Source organism: Nilaparvata lugens, chromosome 5 (assembly GCF_014356525.2).
Source record: "Nilaparvata lugens isolate BPH chromosome 5, ASM1435652v1, whole genome shotgun sequence".
NCBI lineage: Eukaryota > Metazoa > Arthropoda > Insecta > Hemiptera > Delphacidae > Nilaparvata > Nilaparvata lugens.
This window is the reverse complement of record NC_052508.1, coordinates 57,640,837-57,659,190: the sequence shown is the minus strand read 5'-3', so window position 1 is coordinate 57,659,190 and position 18,354 is coordinate 57,640,837. Positions and strand designations below refer to the sequence as shown.

Here is an 18,354-nt window from a genome sequence, read left to right as displayed (position 1 = left end):
GCACTTTCTATTTACACATAAAATTGATTGTTCACAGTTATTTCAATCCATTATTTTAATTTTTTGGCCTAATAATTAATAACGTATTTTCTTCACGCTCATTAGTTGCTATTATTAATTTTTGTTTGTTTTTAAATAATACTGTTTTGGATTACAACTAGGTCATGTTGAATATATTCTTAATTCATGTCATTAGGATTGTAAAATTCTAGTGCAGCTTGTTTTTCTATTAGTGATATTATAAATTTATTTGTGTCCCACAAGAAATTTCTCCATATTATTGCCGTCTATTTTCACGTTGGAGTCGATCGATTACAGTTTACAAAGACTCAATTGTTTAATTGTGGAAAAATATACTGAAAACTTTTAACGATTCACTGACATCACTTACAAAAATAAATTACGTCAGTATTCACGGAATCAAATAAGCTATTGTTGGCCCTCATTTCAAACAATTATTATAATTTAATGCTTGTTAAACGAAAAAAAAATATTACCATGATACATGCTTTCATATTACTTTTTTTAATAATTGAACATCACCTAATGGAATGGATAGAAAAATTGTCATCTATTTTGAGATGAAATGTCTGATTCTAGCATTTCTGTTTGACGGAAGGTTATCTGTAAACAATATTTTTTTTATTCAATTCAACTCATTGTTAAAAGCTATATAATGTATTATTTTTATATTCATCTATCTGAAACTCCGACCATACTGCATGTAATAAGTAATCTTAGATGTGTTTTATTTTTATAAGGCAGCTGTAAATAATCAACTTTGACTGTAGTTGAGTGAAATAATTGAGATTAGGGAAAACCTAAGGATTATTGTTGTCCTTCACCGTTCACACATTTATCATTATCTGACAATCAGATTGCATTATTTTCAGTATAGAAGTGTCATTCTGACCCATCTTATACTGCATAATTCACTTGAATGTCACATGAAAATAACTGAAAAATTGTTCATACATATCTTTCATATAATATTTGTTGATATTAGTGAAAAGTTTTTAGTGGTAAGCTCTTGAATACCTCTGCACTTTCTATTTACACATAAAATTGATTGTTCACAGTTATTTCAATCCATTATTTTAATTTTTTGGCCTAATAAATAATACCAATCATTGGGGAGGTTAGAGCAGTAAATAATGTATTTAACACAGGCCCCATCAACACAAAACATTACAATTGCCATACAATTCTCATTTTTGCAATATTTTGTCCTTAGTTATAAGCTCTGTAGAATCGTTTCAAACTCTGATTTGAAAAATTCGACGCAAGGTACCATGTTTATATTAGTCTTCAATAAATGATTATTTTATTCTTTCAACATTCCTTAAATGTATGTAAGTGTAGTTTCGTGAAATTGTATAAATTATTATTGTTTTACCCAAGGAAAATATTTTTCTCTGTGCATCACATAAAATAGTGCTTCCCACTTGATTTTACATGAAATATTTTATCTTTTGATGTTGACAAATGAAGTCAGTTTCACTGAAAAACATCCTGGTAACTCTAGGTTGCCGTGCAACGTTGCAAGGCTTCGTTGTTGAAAATTATCTCCTATTTGTTAAACTATGTCGCCATGTTTCTTATGTTTACACTGCTCCTATATAGCTAATCATCATAAGGTTGAAATTTATTCGAAGAAAGCCTTGATTTATATTACGGTACCTCGGTTTAAGTGAAACATTCTATTGTGTGCGAGAATGTTATAAATCATGATGTGCTGCAAATTCTGTAATTGTGCCAAATCTGAAGAGTTATAACTTTTATTAATTAATCGTCTGTGTAATATAATTATCCAGTAAAAGACATAGTGTTAATTGAAAATTGTGATAACTCTAATTTGTGTAGCTGTAAGAGTAACTTAATCATAATCATAATTTTTATGGATTGAAAACATTTTTTTACTGCAGAACATGAACTATGGCTTTATTGCCTGAATAATTGCAATAAAACTGTTAGCCTGCAGTCAATCATCATAGTTGTTACAAGTTTAATGTTCTTTTAACGTATTTTTAAAATGAGTTCATGTAATTAATGTTTTACAGATTTTATTTTCCAAATGAAACTAACTTAATATTTTTATCTACATTATAGCTTATATAAATTATATTACAGCTTTGAAAATAGGGTCCAGTGATAAATAAAACTTATGAGTTGACTCTTTTCAACTCTACTCAAATCAGAATAATCAAATTGCTCTTATATGCTATATTATCTCCATTTAGTTGTAATGTGTGTTATTCAATTATTTTTTGTACATAGTCTGATATTTTATATCTATCCTTATTTTTAGAATTTATAAAAACATGTCGGTCCATTACAATTTTGTGCAATATTCTCTTCTCTTAATAAACATTGAATTTTATTCTATCCTATGGACTTGGTCTTTCTACGCGCTCCAACACTGAGTGATCCTTGAAAAGATAAAAATAATACAGATTCATTATCTGTTGCTTCTTTTATCAAGATAATTCATTTTTTAATTTATTCGTAAATTACTTGTAGTGCAGAGTCTTCATTACATTTCTGACTGATCATAAAACTACTAATTATGTAGATTATCGATTTACTCATATATATGTATACCAACTTTTTGATCACTAAAATACGTTTAATGCTTTACTTTGTTTTGAGAAGATGGAGTTGTAGGCTTAGAAAGGAATGATTTATAATGAAAGACTTACAGTTTTTAGTTGGTTTTGAACTATCAGGGAGCTTCAAAAATGATTGTGTTATCCATGAATATGAAAAACTAAAAATACAATGCTGACTTCTTGGCAAATTTCTACCCTGAACCATAGACATGCTCCTCTATTCTGCATCCTTATGAATACACGTATTCTTTCCCGTAAAGCAATATTTTCCTTTTAACGAAGAATCTTCAAAATTTTGTAAACAATCTAACGGTTTTTTATAGTTTATAAGTTGTTTTTTATCATCATTATCTTTATGATGAAACATATCAACTTAGAACCAACTAACGAGTTCTTTTAATAGACACTAAACTGCGTTATCTCCTTTTCTAGTGTCAAATGTCTTGTCTCATCTAAATTATTATTCACTTTATCCGAAATTTCTCAAGAAACATCAAGTGTAAAACCATCTTCCAAGTGTATAATGATCAAACGTAGGCCTAACCATAATAAAATGATTTATTAATTTTCAAAATGGATTCATAATTTTTTGGCAAATTAATGTTATATTGACAGATGTATTTATGATAGAACTCTGCACTCTCTCAAACGCCAGTATTTCCTTTCATTTTTCTCTCAGACCGATGCAGGGATGAGTGTTATCCTGGAAATGTTCATGAGAATTCCTAAGCACATTCTCAACACTATCAATTCTCAATATTGATATCATCTGAGAATACCAACTTTTCTATATAAGTTACTCTCCTTTATAATAGTTATGAATTATTGTGCTGGTTATTCAATTTTGTTTTCAAAGAGTATATAGTTCAGTTTTTAATTTTGTTTAGTTTCTATGAGAATAGCCTATTATTATTATTTTAAGATAACATCTTCACTGATGATTTAAAAGAATAATTGCATATCAAATCGAACAGTAGAAAGCAGAATCGTAAACACATTTTGTATAGTTTCTGCTTAGTTTATTGGTTGATTTATGTTTGTATCTTTATTTTTTGTTACTTTTGCATAGTTGGTTTGAGGATCTTGTAATATCGTATCACGGCGGTAAATAAATGAATATGGTACATGAAACATAATTATATTAAGGAATGTAGTTAGGGTACATCAATAATACTAATACTGAAATTTGAAAATTCATGCTGTTTTAAAATGAAAAAAAAAACATTTTTTTGAATATTAATATAGTATTAGGTGCACATAATTAATATAAAGCTAAGAGTAATAATGCAACTTTCTCTAAAAATAAAAAAGAAACGTGACAATTTCATTGTTTTAGGAACTTGAAATCCCTCTATGCAACGGTAATGCATAGAAGCATAGATGCTCATATTATTTCCTCTGTTTTATCTGAAAACTGTCAAAAACAAGCAAAGATCAAAAAGGTCTTTTCCGATCATTATTATTAATTATGTGTGAACTATTTCATTACATTTGACTTTATGTAAGATGCAACTGGAAAAAGTAGGGGCGAGGTACTTTGAACTTGGTCGCCTGATTAACAAAGATCATTATGATAAAAATCTTTGGTGGTCCATTGGCTTTGTTATTCCAAAAAACTTCTTTCAGTTGAAAATGTTGATTTGACCTTATTGGTATGGAGGCATGGGGAGCCGATGGAAAACAAGTAGATTTTATGTGGTGTTCTGCAATCATTTTAGTTTTTTAGAAAGTGTTAGGAAGTTTTTTAGAAAAGTCAAGCTTCAAGGCGGAATGGGAAAAGTGATGTAAAACCGTTTAACCACATTTTTTCTTCAACTTGGGTGAGTATATTTATTATAGTTGGAATTAACAAAATTTATATTCCTCTACGATTGTATAGAACATCAGAGATATTCTTCATTAAGTTTCATAATACATAAAAGTTCATCCCAACAATTTAAATGAAAATTGTGAAAAAATTAACACTATGTAGCAAGTGTAATGACTTGTCTGAGATTATTAGAATTAGTTCCAGACCATATTATGCGGTTTTTCAGGCGCCAATCTCCTGCCCTGCCGACTCTAAAAACGCCTGAAAACCCGCTTGATATGGTCTGGCTCCTACAGTTTGCTTTATTGATGAATATACATTTTCATTTCACATGGATAAAATTATTGTTATACTAAAATATTTTTTTCTTATTGAAAAACTATTTCCCTTCTTCCTGTTTTCAAGACATTACTAGTTCCTATGGAAATAAATCATTACCTAATATTATTTTATTGTTGGTACAGATTGATACTACTGAAAAACGAACAACTTTTTTCTCATATCATAAACGCTCTAAAAAGCATTCAAAAGCCATTTTCAAAAATCGGTGATGCGCCATGGTTACAAAAAATATTGATATTGTTGACAAAATCTATGAAATTCCAACATAATACACTAATAGAGCTCAATGATTTTCATTTAGTGACTCAGTTCTTATCAGTTCAATTGTTTTCACAAACTTTTGAAGACTACTCGAACATTATGCCACCTCCTTAATTAACAGTTCTATCATTATTAATGAAAGCATAATATAACTCGTGCTGGAACTTGTGAAACTGTGCTGTGCCATGCTAATTCGGAATATTGTCTGCAAATTTTCAACTCAATTGAGTATATTATATTAGTATAATATACTCAAATGAGTATATTATATTACCATATATAGTATATTCATGAGAAATATTAGCAGTCATATAGAATGCAAGTAATAGTCTACTAAACTGAGTCTTTATATAGACAGTTTTCTACTCCATTTTATGAATTCTTAAAAGATGTAGCTTAAAAAACGAAAGTGAAAATCAATTTTTCTCTCCAGCATCAGCAGCATACGGGAGAAACATAGGCCTGTGAGCCAAGAGGTGAAGCATGGATGTTTGTGACAATATGGTGCCGGCCAGGGCTCGTAACAGTGTATGGGCAATCACTCTTTTCCGCGACAAGAGGAAAAGTTCCCAGCAAAATGTGCTGAAAAAGATCGTTCTTGGTAATGATGAAATCGACGAGAACACAAATAATTATTACAAACGTCAACACCCCGACAAAGGTTTTCTCTCCCTTCTATGTTCTTCGAAATGGACTAAACTGTTTCTTGAGAAAGGTAAGATTCTATTAAATTATTTCTATAATTGTATAAACAAATTTCATTGTTTTATCACTGCACCTACAGTTAAAATTTTTATCTTATTTAAAAAAATATATAATTTTCAACTAGCATCCCTCCCATTAACCACGCTCAAGCACAAGGCATATGTGGCATCATCCTCAGAAAAAAAGTTTGAATTTCAAAACCTTTGTCATTTCAATAGTTTAAATAATCTGTGACGAAGATAAACGGTAATGATGAACATCGCAAGCTATTGTCATTCATTGAATTCATCTCCCAATATTATAGCGTACCACCGTAACTTCTAAAAGGTCAAGAGTTGTAGAAAATAGGTGGTAAAATTGAAGTAAAGTTCCTGAGTACGGTACCTATTGAACTAATATTAGGCTTACCTTTATTCCGGTACCAATAGTTGTAATATTATTTAAAAAACAGAACTAGGTTCACAATAATATTATGAAACATATATCAGATATATGAAGATATTTTGAGTCAAAATCCATGTGAATGAAAGAGTGCATGGATTGTTATTGTAAGATTGATTAAAGTAATGAATATAATAAACAAGATGAACGCGTTAATGAATGATGTAAATTTAAATTTCTTGTTATTTGTTAAATTTTCAATACTTTATTTTAATTCATTTCTATAAGTATGGCGAGATGCTACATTTTTCGTTATAGTTATCACTAAATAATATTATTTACAGCAAAAAAATATTGGGCAGGGAGACTCAACTAGCACAAAGGTCAACTAACCTCTAGTATATAAGAAAGCTCTGCAATAATTATATCTTTGAATCAGGTATAAAATTCAATTTAATATGAATAATATTCCAAAAGCTTTGGACTTCATGTCTACTAATTGGATTATTTTGTTTCCAAAAATTTGTAAATTTGTTCTTCAGACGGTAGTCTATTAAAACCTGACTTTGGTTTGTTTCAGGTTTCTGTGGATTGATTTTTGGACTAATTTTTAGTACAACTGTAGCTTATCACTTGTGGCTTACTTCCTGGTTTCATGGACAAGTTTTGAATGTATTACCTATTTTCATCCAGGAATAATCAATAAGTTCCAAATCTAAGTATATAGGTTAATTATTGTGAATTAGCATGTTGTTAAATATTAACTCTCTACTTTCATTTAAGAATATTCTTTGAAGCTACACATCGCTTTTTCAATTGTAGTCTGGATTAATGTAGTCTAATCATCAAACGATAATTTGTTTCAAGTGGTGATGATGTAGGTACAGTATAATCTGTAAAACATATTGAAAAACAAAAGTGTTATTTTTAACAACTCAGTTCCAAGTGTTGTTTTATGATTTTCAGTTCTTAATAATTTTTCATTGTGTTGCTGATCCGTTTCTTCTTCTAATGTAGAATTTTATGAAAACTTTCAAGTACGGTAATCACTATTTAAATAGGAATGACGTTCCACCATTTTGCACCGGCATCTTCAGACTAAAGCTGCGTTTACACCAAAGTTATTAACAAAATGTTAATATAACTTGATCCTTAATAGATTCTATTAGATTGAACAGACCGTGACAAACACATATGTTTATCATGTGTATGATAATTTATGTTCAATCTAATGAAATCTATAAGGATTATGTTATTAAAATTTTGTTACCTAATAACTTTAGTGTAAACGCAGCTTAAGGCCCACTTCAAAGTAGACCCACGCTAATCCACGAAAAGCAACCCACGCCGTGGGATGTTTTGTAAACCATTGCTATAGAATTATTCATAATCAATCAGCTGACAAGTGGATTATTTATTTCATGTATTACACAGATGTCTAGAGAAGCCTAGCAATGGTTTACAAAACATCCCACGGCGTGGGTTGCTTTTCGTGGATTAGCGTGGGTCTACTTTGCAGCGGGCCAAACTCGTTTGAGTGACGGTCGTCAATTCAAGGAAACAGTGAATAAACACATTCTACTTTTTAGTTCTATTTATTAGTTTATATTTTATTATTTTAATAATATTCATAATATTATTGTATATTCAGTATCCATTTATTTTTATTCTTCTAATTGTTATTATTTCTTATAAATAATTCTCATACTTAAATTATTATTTATTTCTTCATGCTCTTCAGGCTCTTGTACTGGAAAACAACAGTATAATATTCAACTTCTGGAGAGATCCACCGGTGCAACCGTTCATCTCGATCTACATATTCAATTACACCAACCATGAAGAAGCCATGAATGGAATAGAAAAACCAAGAGTGGAAGAAGTTGGACCCTATACCTTCAGGTAAAATTATTGCATTATTAGTATAATCATGATTTGAATACTTTTTGCTTTTCGGTATAATTCAACAATTTATTGTACTTGCCATCAACCTTTATTGAAGAGAGAACCTGATTGAATGAGAATTGAACTATAAATATATCACTTTTTGCTATTAGAAAAAACGACTGGCAGTCAGATTTTTTACAATAAATGAATTAATCACTCACTGTGACAACGAGATCATTCGGCAGGTCCGCCATCTTCTTGGTTGTACACATCTGATTATAAAAAAAAATCTGACAGCTAGTCGTTTTTTCTAATAGCAAAAAGCGATTTAATAAAAAACAGTTCATGATGGAAAACAACATATAAGAATATAAATATATTATGTCCAATCAACATCAACATTATAGTTTGGTATTGTGAAGATCATAAAAGTATTCTGTATTTTTTTTCAATTCAAAAATTCTTTATTGGTTCTTCAACGACAATAAATATACATAAAAAACTTTCAGCAAAAATATAAGAAACCAATCACCTGCAAGGAAAATCCTGTGCGCAGGTGAGAGTTGCTAATACAAATTCAATATGAGTACAAAAATGAAATAAGAAATTATATAATATAATATTAATAAAAGAAGATGATGAATAAGTGGAATAAGGGTGAAAGAAAGAGAGAAAGAAGGAGAAGAGAAAGAATGAAAAGAGAAAGAATCTGTAGTGTATCGTGTATATCAGTTGATTCTCAATAGTCTATTGGTCTATTACATCGGTTTTAAGATCGATGGAGTTTCTTTCGTATTAGTGCTTCATTCATCACCAAGTTTTTTTAAACGAATTAAATTTATTGATGAATAAATAAATGTTTTGTGTGAAAAAAAAACAAATGTTTAATGTTTTATAAATGTTTGATGTAAAACAGAATGTTTTATGTTCAATGTTTGTAAAAAACAATTTTATGTTAAAAAAATGTTCAATGGTTTTTTAAATGAATTTATTTCCTTACCAATAATGTGTAAGATGATATAAATCAAGCTATAACATTAAAATTGGAGGAAACATTTTCATGGTAGAGACGATGATATGGAATATTATACTCTCAAGATGGCTAGAAATTTAGAGTTTATCAAAAGTAAATAAGGTGGAGCAAGGAAAGCTAATAGTTAATTTTTCATGGATACTTAATTATTCTCATGTGTACCATGTTCGAATGAATTTTAATTGAATAATTTAACGTTTTTCCAGTGAGAGAATGGAGAGAGTGAATATTAAATTTCACTCAAACGGAACTATAAGCTACCAAGAGAAACGAACCTACACATTTGTAAGGGAGTTATCGGTCGGTGATTTGCAGGACAGGGTGATCACACCGAACATACCACTTATAGTAAGTTGCTCATTCTCACATTCTATTAGCTATGATATTATAGTAGAAGTGCGATTTATTTCACAAGACTAGGGCCCATGTGCACGAACGCCTCTATCAAATTTAATCATGATTAAATGCCATGAGAACCAATCGGAGCAGGCTTTTTCTTAAAGAAGTCTTCTCTGATTGGTTCTCATGCCATTCAATCTCCATTAAAATCTAACAGGCTTTTGTGCAATCGGGGCTTGGAAGTATACAATCATATAATTTTTCTAACCAATTTTGACCCAAGATACATCAATGCGAGAAATCGACATATTATATCATATGAGGAACTGCTATTGACTAAAGAATGAAAGACAGTACTTTAATACTGTTGGCCTACTTTCAAATAGCTTACTATCATAGAAGTTTATACTACTATCACAATATTATCCTTTACTGATGTTATACAATCTACATACTCTATTGAGTATTTTGAGATAGGAAAACTAATATACATGTCACAAATAAACAAAGAACAGATTAACATAGAATTTTATGGGTGAAAGTAAAGAAAGGAATTTATATGATGTACGGTACATTATACAGTGAGGTTGTTATATATATATCGTATATTTGCAAGTGATGTTTCTTAACTCTTCATGTTATTTATTTAGTTGTCTAGTTGAAGAGAATTTTCTTCTCTCCATGGAAAGGTTAATGTGCAGCTCTTCTTATCAATTGAAAATCACAAAGAGTTTGTGCCACCCGGCCAAACTGTAAACGAAATTGAAAATCCGGTATCAGCGTGTTATCGACTCCAATATGGACTACTTTGAAGATATCTAATGAAAAATGGTACATATTTTGCCCATAAAAAATTTCCTGAGGTCAGTCCGGTTACTTACTATACAGACCCTGTATATGTCTTTATCAAATAGTTCTAAAGGTTTAAGAACAAAATAGTTTTTTTGGAAGTGAATTCTTCATGAAGAAATTTCAAATGCAAGATTGCGAATGTATTCTAACCTTAGGATGGAAGTGTTATTGTGCATTACATTGTGAGTGGATTTTGAACTCTCAATTTTAAGCTCAGTTTTTGCAGGCCGGACACAGCAATGTTTCCCGGCTACATAGACCAAAGAAGTTTAGTTACTCTCAAAATACCGTATTTACAAAAAGCAAAAAATCTTCTTTCTCTGTGGTATTACAAAGGCAAATTGAATTGGTAGGTGAAATGAATTATTGACAATTTGGTAATTATTGCAGACAGCAGCAGACTTCAGCCGAGGCTCAATGCTGACTCGGGCCGGACTGAGGATGCTGGCTGCCTCGACGGAGGCGAGGCCCCTGCATGACGTCACTGTTCACGACTTTGTGTGGGGCCTCAACGATAGTTTTGCCAACAAAGCGGCAGAGGCCGCTCTCCTACTGCAAAAGCCTGTGCCTTCTGCATTCGGCATACTATCAACGGTATGCCCTGTTTTCAGACTTATTGAAACTTGAAACTAAATATAAATTGTTATAGTCCAGGCAACGAATGCTCAAAAATGGTATAGAAGGAAAAGTTTGGAACACAATTTTTGACCCCGCAGCTCTTTTAAGGATAGAAAGAGGGTAAAAATATCAAAAGTTCTCACTCCTCCCTCTGTGCTGAGGGGGTGGGGATGGTTTGAAAGTACCATATTTTGTTTTTTTGCATATATCTCGAAAAATATGCGCCTTTCAGAATTTTTTGTTGAATACAAAATTAAAGCACACAAATTACCCTACAAGTTACATCTGTAACAATTTTCCATATCTCTCATACTTTTCTAGGTATGAGCTCTCGAAGATGTCACATTTTGAGGAAAACCCCTTCCGACTCCGATTTGTTCATCTTTTTAGCCTTATAACTTTTCAACGATTGATTGAAAAAATCCGTGCTAATCATGAGCTCTTAGAGCATCACATTCTCTTCAATTATACGTATTATTTCATCATTTTGCGCATCTCCCTACGATTGCTGCAGCCGTTATAGTGTTGAGTGTAAAATCTTCAGTTTAACAAAAATATATCAATTGACAGGGAAATATGGAGAGAATGTTTTGGAACACAATATTTGACTTCGTAGCTTTGTTTGGATTAGTTAGAAGGTAAACATATCAAAAGTCCTCATCCCTGCTCAAAGAGATGAGAGTAGTTTAGGAGCTGCGTTTTTTCATTTCTGAAGCTGGATAAAAATGAAGCTGGTTAAATTTCCTAAAAGTTTTGTTATATCTCCTTTAGTTTTTGAGATACCCACTTTTAAAAGTGTGAGATCTTTGAAAAGACCGGTTTTCTTCCAAGTTTTTGCACTTTCAGGGCTTATTACTCAACAACAATGCATTGAAAAAACGAGTACTGAACGTTGGGTTGTAGAGCATTTGATTCTCTTTAATTTGATGTATTATATCACCATTTTATGCTTTTCATCAATTATTGTTATAGCAGCTCCAGTGGTGAGTGAAGCTCATTCATATTAATCAATTTCTCAAATTATTTGGAATCAAGGAGTAGATCCTTGTATCCTCTACAGTCCACAACTAATCATCTTTCATGCAACTGATTTTGCAGAGAAACGGAATCAGCCAGGACGTGATAACAATTTACAGTGGTACGTTGGGATTCGACAATTTCGGCATAATCAACCGCTACAATGGTCGCGACAGAATGGACACCTGGCAGTCCGACTGCAACAGCCTGGTCGCTGGTGACGGCTCACTCTATCCTCCTTACACGCTCCAGTCTAAAAAACCCATCTATATCTACACTAAGGAATTCTGTCGTAGGATACCTCTAATCTTTGAAAAGAATGCCGAGGCAAGTATAAAACGTCCCTTGATATACTGTAATAGCTTTCTATTGTAGAATTTCCTTGTAAAAAGTGTCCTTATTGGTAAATAATTGGGATATGTTTAGTTTTTAAACTTGGAGGTATATAATTCAGTTCTGGTTATGTAGCCTACAGTCGTCATATTTATGTTTCCTTATTCACATAAAAATAATTAATGTTTCCAATTCCAAACAAAAACTTGATTTTGGGATTTGTGATTATTCAATTTGATTGAGATTTACTTCAAAATCCTATCATATTAAGCGAGCAATTTTTGTATATCTGTGAATATTTTTATATTTATATTTTTATATCTGGTTATTTATGTCCAACGGATCTCGAAAACGGCTCTAACGATGTTCACGAAATTTGGAACATAGTAGGTTTATGATATAAAAATTCGATTGTACTAGAAATAAAATAAAACTAAAATAATTTGATTTGTTGACATGACATGGTATATCATTCTAAATTAGAGTATAGCATAAGTTAATCATTATTTTACAGTTTCAAGTGATTAATGAGTGTTATTTTGTTATTCAATGTGGTTTGTAAACAATCTAAATTAGAACTTATCTGTTTTCAAATGTTTGGAGTGAAAATTGGACCTGAATTCAAGTTAATGGAACATAAGCTACTTTTTGAAATATTCATAGTGTACAAATCAAAATTCGGGGAAGAAAGAGTTTTTGGCTGTGCCTGTTAGTCCTTCCCCAATTATTTTAAAGAATTGTGTTCTATTCATCAATAAATAAATAACGAGCGAAACTCGATCAGTGCCCCGATATTATTCTATAAATTGCGCAATTCCTATTACTATAAGGTGATATTGATAGTATGGAATAGACTATTACTGTAGACTAACTATAGACTATAACTATATATAGTGATAGTAGTGAGCTGAAGTAGTGCGTGGTAGTTGGTAGTGATTGTGCATAATATTCTGTTACTGTATTATTGTATTTCAATTAGTGCATCAGGTAATATTATAAAGTGAGCATACACAAGAGTATGCTACTCTTGTAAATAATAGTATAAGTATATGCTTTCTCTTTGGTAAAATTGGCTATACTAAACATATTCGATCAGCAAAGAATAGGCTTACCCTACTTACTTTATTCGATGGACTACCATTCTCCACTCACTAATCAGAAGGATGATTCAATCAAAAAAATGAAATACATTTTTATTGAAATACATTTGTAATTTATCATTTCTCTGTTACAGACCCCTGATGGACTCCAGCATTGAGGTATAAGAATCCGAGTAACGTTTTCTCTTCCCCTGAGTCTAATCCAGATAATTCATGCTTTTGTATTGATTCTCAATGCGCTCCAGAAGGTCTACAAAACACTAAACCTTGTTCCTATGGTAAGCATTGTTCCCATTTTCTTCAATCTTAAGTAAAAAATGTACAGATTTTGTGGTTTATTTTTCAAGTTTGAGAATGAGTGATTGAAATATGTATATTTTCGTGTGATATCGATTTTCTAATACATAATTTTGACGGACCCAATTATTTTTCATTTTATTATGTTTAAATTCAGGAATCGTGACTTTGAAATCGTTCGAGACTGGAATTATTTATTGCAGAAATTTATTTTTCCTCCACCTACTGTCTAAAGTACTTACTTTACTCCCTGAAACCTAATACTAAAGTGTCACTTTTTCGCTCTCGGTAGTAAAAAACAGAAAAACTCCCTAGGGAGTAAAAGTGACTCCATTCAAATAACATGGGGAGCATCTCTATTTTGAAACTTACATTGTAATAGGTTGGAAGGTCTAAGCTCAGATGAGAAAGCATAATAGAGGTGTCTGTCATTGAGTCAACTGAATTCAATACCACAACCAGAAATTTGATTAACTCATGAAATATATGTTTGTATGATAATTATTATATTCTTAATATTAGTAGACGATAAAAATTTATACAATTTTTAAAATATTTTATTCTATTCAAAATACCAGCCAACAAATATTTTTGATCTGCAATTCAAATCTGAACCACATGATCTGGAGTCAGCCATTTTTGGTAGCTGCTCAGCTGATATAATTGCTACAACTTTTGCCGATAGATAGCGCAATCGGCAGTGCCAATCAGACGACCGGTTTTCAGGTTTTGGATTTAGGTTATGTTGTTAGGAATCATTGTCACCAATACGTAAGTTATTAGAATGATTTTATTTGCAGTTTCTATAAAAAAATGTAGATGGAGGAAAAATGTTGTGTACATCACGAGCGAACAATACTTTTTCTCCCTCAGGAAAATTGCTGCCCTCGGCTTCGCCTCGGGCTTCAAACTTTTTCCCACAGGGAGAAAAAGTCGTACTTTTCACTCTAGATATACACATAACTATATTACAGTACTTCTCAATAACATTATTCTTCATTGTTGTTTTCCATCATGAACTGCTTATTATTAAATCACTTTTGCTATTAAAAAGAGCGACTAGCAGTCAGATTTTTCCAATAAATGAATTAATCACTCACTGTGACAACGGGATCTTTCGGCAGGTCCGCCATCTTCCTGGTTGTCACCTAACTACTCCAAATGCTATTACCGTAATACTTAATACAGAGTGTTTCAGAGAAACGGGAAATTTTGAAAGTTGAATAATTTCAAGAAAAACAAATCTTTAAATAAAGTTTTTCATATCATTCAATAGTAAAAATAATGCATTTTCGAATAAATAATATTCCATAACATTTATTTTTTGAAGATGACATCTTGCAGGTGTATTCCTTTTCTACGCAAATTATCCTGTAGTCTCTTCATTACATTGTCCATGGTTTGACGTAACATTAAAACTGGAATTTGAAATCGCTTCTTGAATCTTAGCTTTCAATTCTTCCGTTGTTGCAGAATTGAAAGAGAAGATTCGAGAAGCGATTTCAGAAATTCTAGTTGTAATGTTACGTCAAACCTTGGACAATGTGATGAAGAGACTACAGGAATGTTTGCGTAGAAAAGGAACTTCAAAAAATTAATTTTACCGTATTATTTATTCTAAAATGGCATTATTTTTACTATTGAATGATATGAAAAACTTTATTATTTTATAGATTTGTTTTACTTGAAGTTATTTAACTTTCAAAATTTCCCGTTTCTCTGAAACACTGTACAAAAACAAAAAAAAAAAAATGTTATTTTTTTGAGCATGATCGATTGTAAATTTCAAGAAATAGAACTTTTTCTCCAGTGAAACTATACTTTTTTGAGAAGATTGGCTCTCTTCCAAAATATAAAACAAATCTTTAAATAAAGTTTCTCATATCATTCAATAGTAAAAATAATGCAATTTTAGAATAAATAATACCATAACAATTATTTTTTGGTACTTTATTTTTTTGAACATTTATTTTCTTTGCACTCGAGTGCAAAGTAAATTCTATCAAGTCATATTATTTTCCAATGAAAATGTTATCGAGAATCACATTTGAATGTATATTTTCAGGTGCTCCAGTCTATATATCATTCCCTCATTTCTTACTGGCTGATGAGAAGTTACACTCAGACGTTCTGGGTCTGAAACCAGATCCAAAAATACATTCCACTCACATTGATATTCATGAGGTGAGTTGGGATTATTCGGTAAAACTCTCTAGAAAAATAATTATTTCTGATAATAAAAATATAATGTTCACATTTTCTTTAGGTTTATTATATTTTAATCTATGTATTTTGAAAATTTCAGAACTTGGGGTTCCCTATCGGAGGTGTTACTCGAGTGCAAATGAATATTCGTGTGAGCAACCCAGCATGGTTTGCAACATTGAGGCAATTAGATGACGACATATACCTACCAATCTGTTGGCTCCAATGTGTAAGAACATTCATTTCTTTGACTATTTGAATAAATTACCTTTTTTGATAGGGCTACTCTTAATTATCAATAAATAAAAATAAAAGATTCAAGTACTTAGTACGTACCATTTTTTCATTTTTTTTACTCACAACATGTTTCAACAGTATGTCATTTTGAACATTTTCAAGTGAGTGAATAAAATAAATAACAAAATATATTTTTTCTACATTCACTTTGAAATGACATTAATGTTAAAACATGTGAGTAAAAAGAGACAAAAAAGGTTACTTGGATTCTTTATTTTTATTTATTGAATAAATTACTATTATAAAAGAATTTCCAAAACTATAAAGGCTAACTGACAAAGAAAAATAAGTTTCCCATTTTTTATTCTTGGTGAAAAGTGTTAAAATTATATTGAAATCATTAAGAGTAAAGCAGAAGCATAATACATTATTGAATTCACTTTCTATTCAAGAGCTGCCTTATCAATTTAGTGGAGAATTGATTTCTGCAGCTTTATTATATTAGATATCCCAGGCCCTATACCCTAGGCCTAGACTGTCTTCACCACGACTTAATTCTCTAATTTATACGTATTTGATTAAAGCGCTGCTTTTAGAATATTTTTCTGCTATGGAAAATCAAAATCTCAACTCAAAATTGGAAGAGGTCACTCAAATTAAATTCCATTATCTTTAAATATTTTATCAATAAAAATCACAACACCGAAGTCACAAGGTGGTTGAATAGAACAAAGTCCTTCAAGTTGGTGTAGTGCTAGCGAAGTGAAAAAAGTATATTACATAAACATGAAGTGAAGGAATTTAAAGTAGTGAAATTATAGATTGGAACTGTAGGCTTCACTGGAGGCTGGAGTGATCCGTGGTCTAGTGGATAGAGTACTTGCGTAGCAGCATAGAGATCCCGGGCTCAAACCCTCTCATTACCAAAAGGTTTTTAACCAGATCACTCCCGTGTTATCGGATGGGCACGTTAAATAGTCGTTCTCGGCTGAAGTATGACAGTCGTAAGGCCTATTGACGGCTTAAATTATACATTCAGGCGGTGGGACCTTCCCGCAAAGGACTCCCCACCAACAAAAGCCATACCAATTTACTTTACTACTGGAAGACTTTAGCAATAAAATTAATATTTTAGGATAAGAAACAAGAGAACGAAATTAATGGTTAGTCCTAGTGACTAGTTTCAATAGAAATAATAATTTAAACAAAAAGCTAAAAATTTCTAATAAATTTTTAATATTTTGCAGGGCGTTGACAAGTTACCAACGGACATTTATAGAATTCTCTTTCATGCAACATACTCGCTGAGATTTTTAGAGATCTTCCTAATGTGGTCGTCTGTGCTTATGCTCTTACTCTGCATGTACTTGATTTGGAGAAGATGTCGCCTTCTGCTGTCGGGAACAGTATTTTTCTCACGGCTCTACAACTGGTTGATTAAAATAATAACTGAATCTGTTTTGAAGATTTCTAGACTGAAAGAACACACAAATTTGTAATTATGATAAAAATATTTGTTAAGTAATTTGGTGATTATTATGAAAGAATAAATTTATTTTATTGTTTCAATTATAATAAATGTACAACCTATTCAATATTTTATTCATTTCTATAGTTATTATAAATTGGCAATGAAATAGTGAGGTTGAGCATGTGTTTTAATTTGCAATCATTCTATGATTATGTGTGTATGTCATTTTGAACATTTTCAAATGAGTGAATAAAATAAATAACAACATATTTTTTCTACATTCACTTTGAAATGACATTAATGTTGAAACATGTGAGTAAAAAGAGACAAAAAAGGTTACTTGGATTCTTTATTTTTATTTATTGAATACATTACTATTATAAAAGAATTTCTAAAACCATAAAGGCTAACTGACAAAGAAAAATAAGTTTCCCATAAAAATTCTCAGCCTATGTGAGTGTTTCATGTTTTTTATTCTTGGTGAAAAGTGTTAAAATTATATTGAAATCATTAAGAGTAAAGCAGAAGCATAATACATTATTGAATTCACTTTCTATTCAAGAGCTGCCTTATCAATTTAGCGAAGAAATGATTTCTGCAGCTTTATTATATTAGATATCCTAGGCCCTATACCCTAGGCCTAGACTGTCTTCACCACGACTTAATTCTCTAATTTATACGTATTTGATTAAAGCGCTGCTTTTAGAATATTTTTCTGCTATGGAAAATCAAAATCTCAACTCAAAATTGGAAGAGGTGACTCAAATTAAATTCCATTATCTTTAAATATTTTATCAATAAAAATCACAACACCGAAGTCACAAGGTGGTTGAATAGAACAAAGTCCTTCAAGTTGG

At 31.0% G+C, this 18,354-nt stretch overlaps 1 protein-coding gene across 1 annotated transcript; it reads left to right on the top strand.

The window, feature by feature from the left end:
• The first annotated feature begins 4,111 nt into the window (after positions 1-4,111).
• Positions 4,112-17,621, top strand: LOC111055136 (lysosome membrane protein 2). The gene is made up of 11 exons (XM_039429553.1): positions 4,112-4,429; positions 5,456-5,737; positions 6,689-6,780; positions 7,850-8,010; positions 9,235-9,376; positions 10,610-10,813; positions 11,936-12,181; positions 13,430-13,565; positions 15,650-15,768; positions 15,890-16,018; positions 17,274-17,621. The coding sequence occupies exons 2-11, from the start codon at positions 5,506-5,508 to the stop codon at positions 17,523-17,525; spliced, it is 1,713 nt and encodes a 570-aa protein (XP_039285487.1). The 5' UTR covers positions 4,112-4,429; positions 5,456-5,505; the 3' UTR covers positions 17,526-17,621.
• The last annotated feature ends 733 nt before the right edge of the window (positions 17,622-18,354 follow it).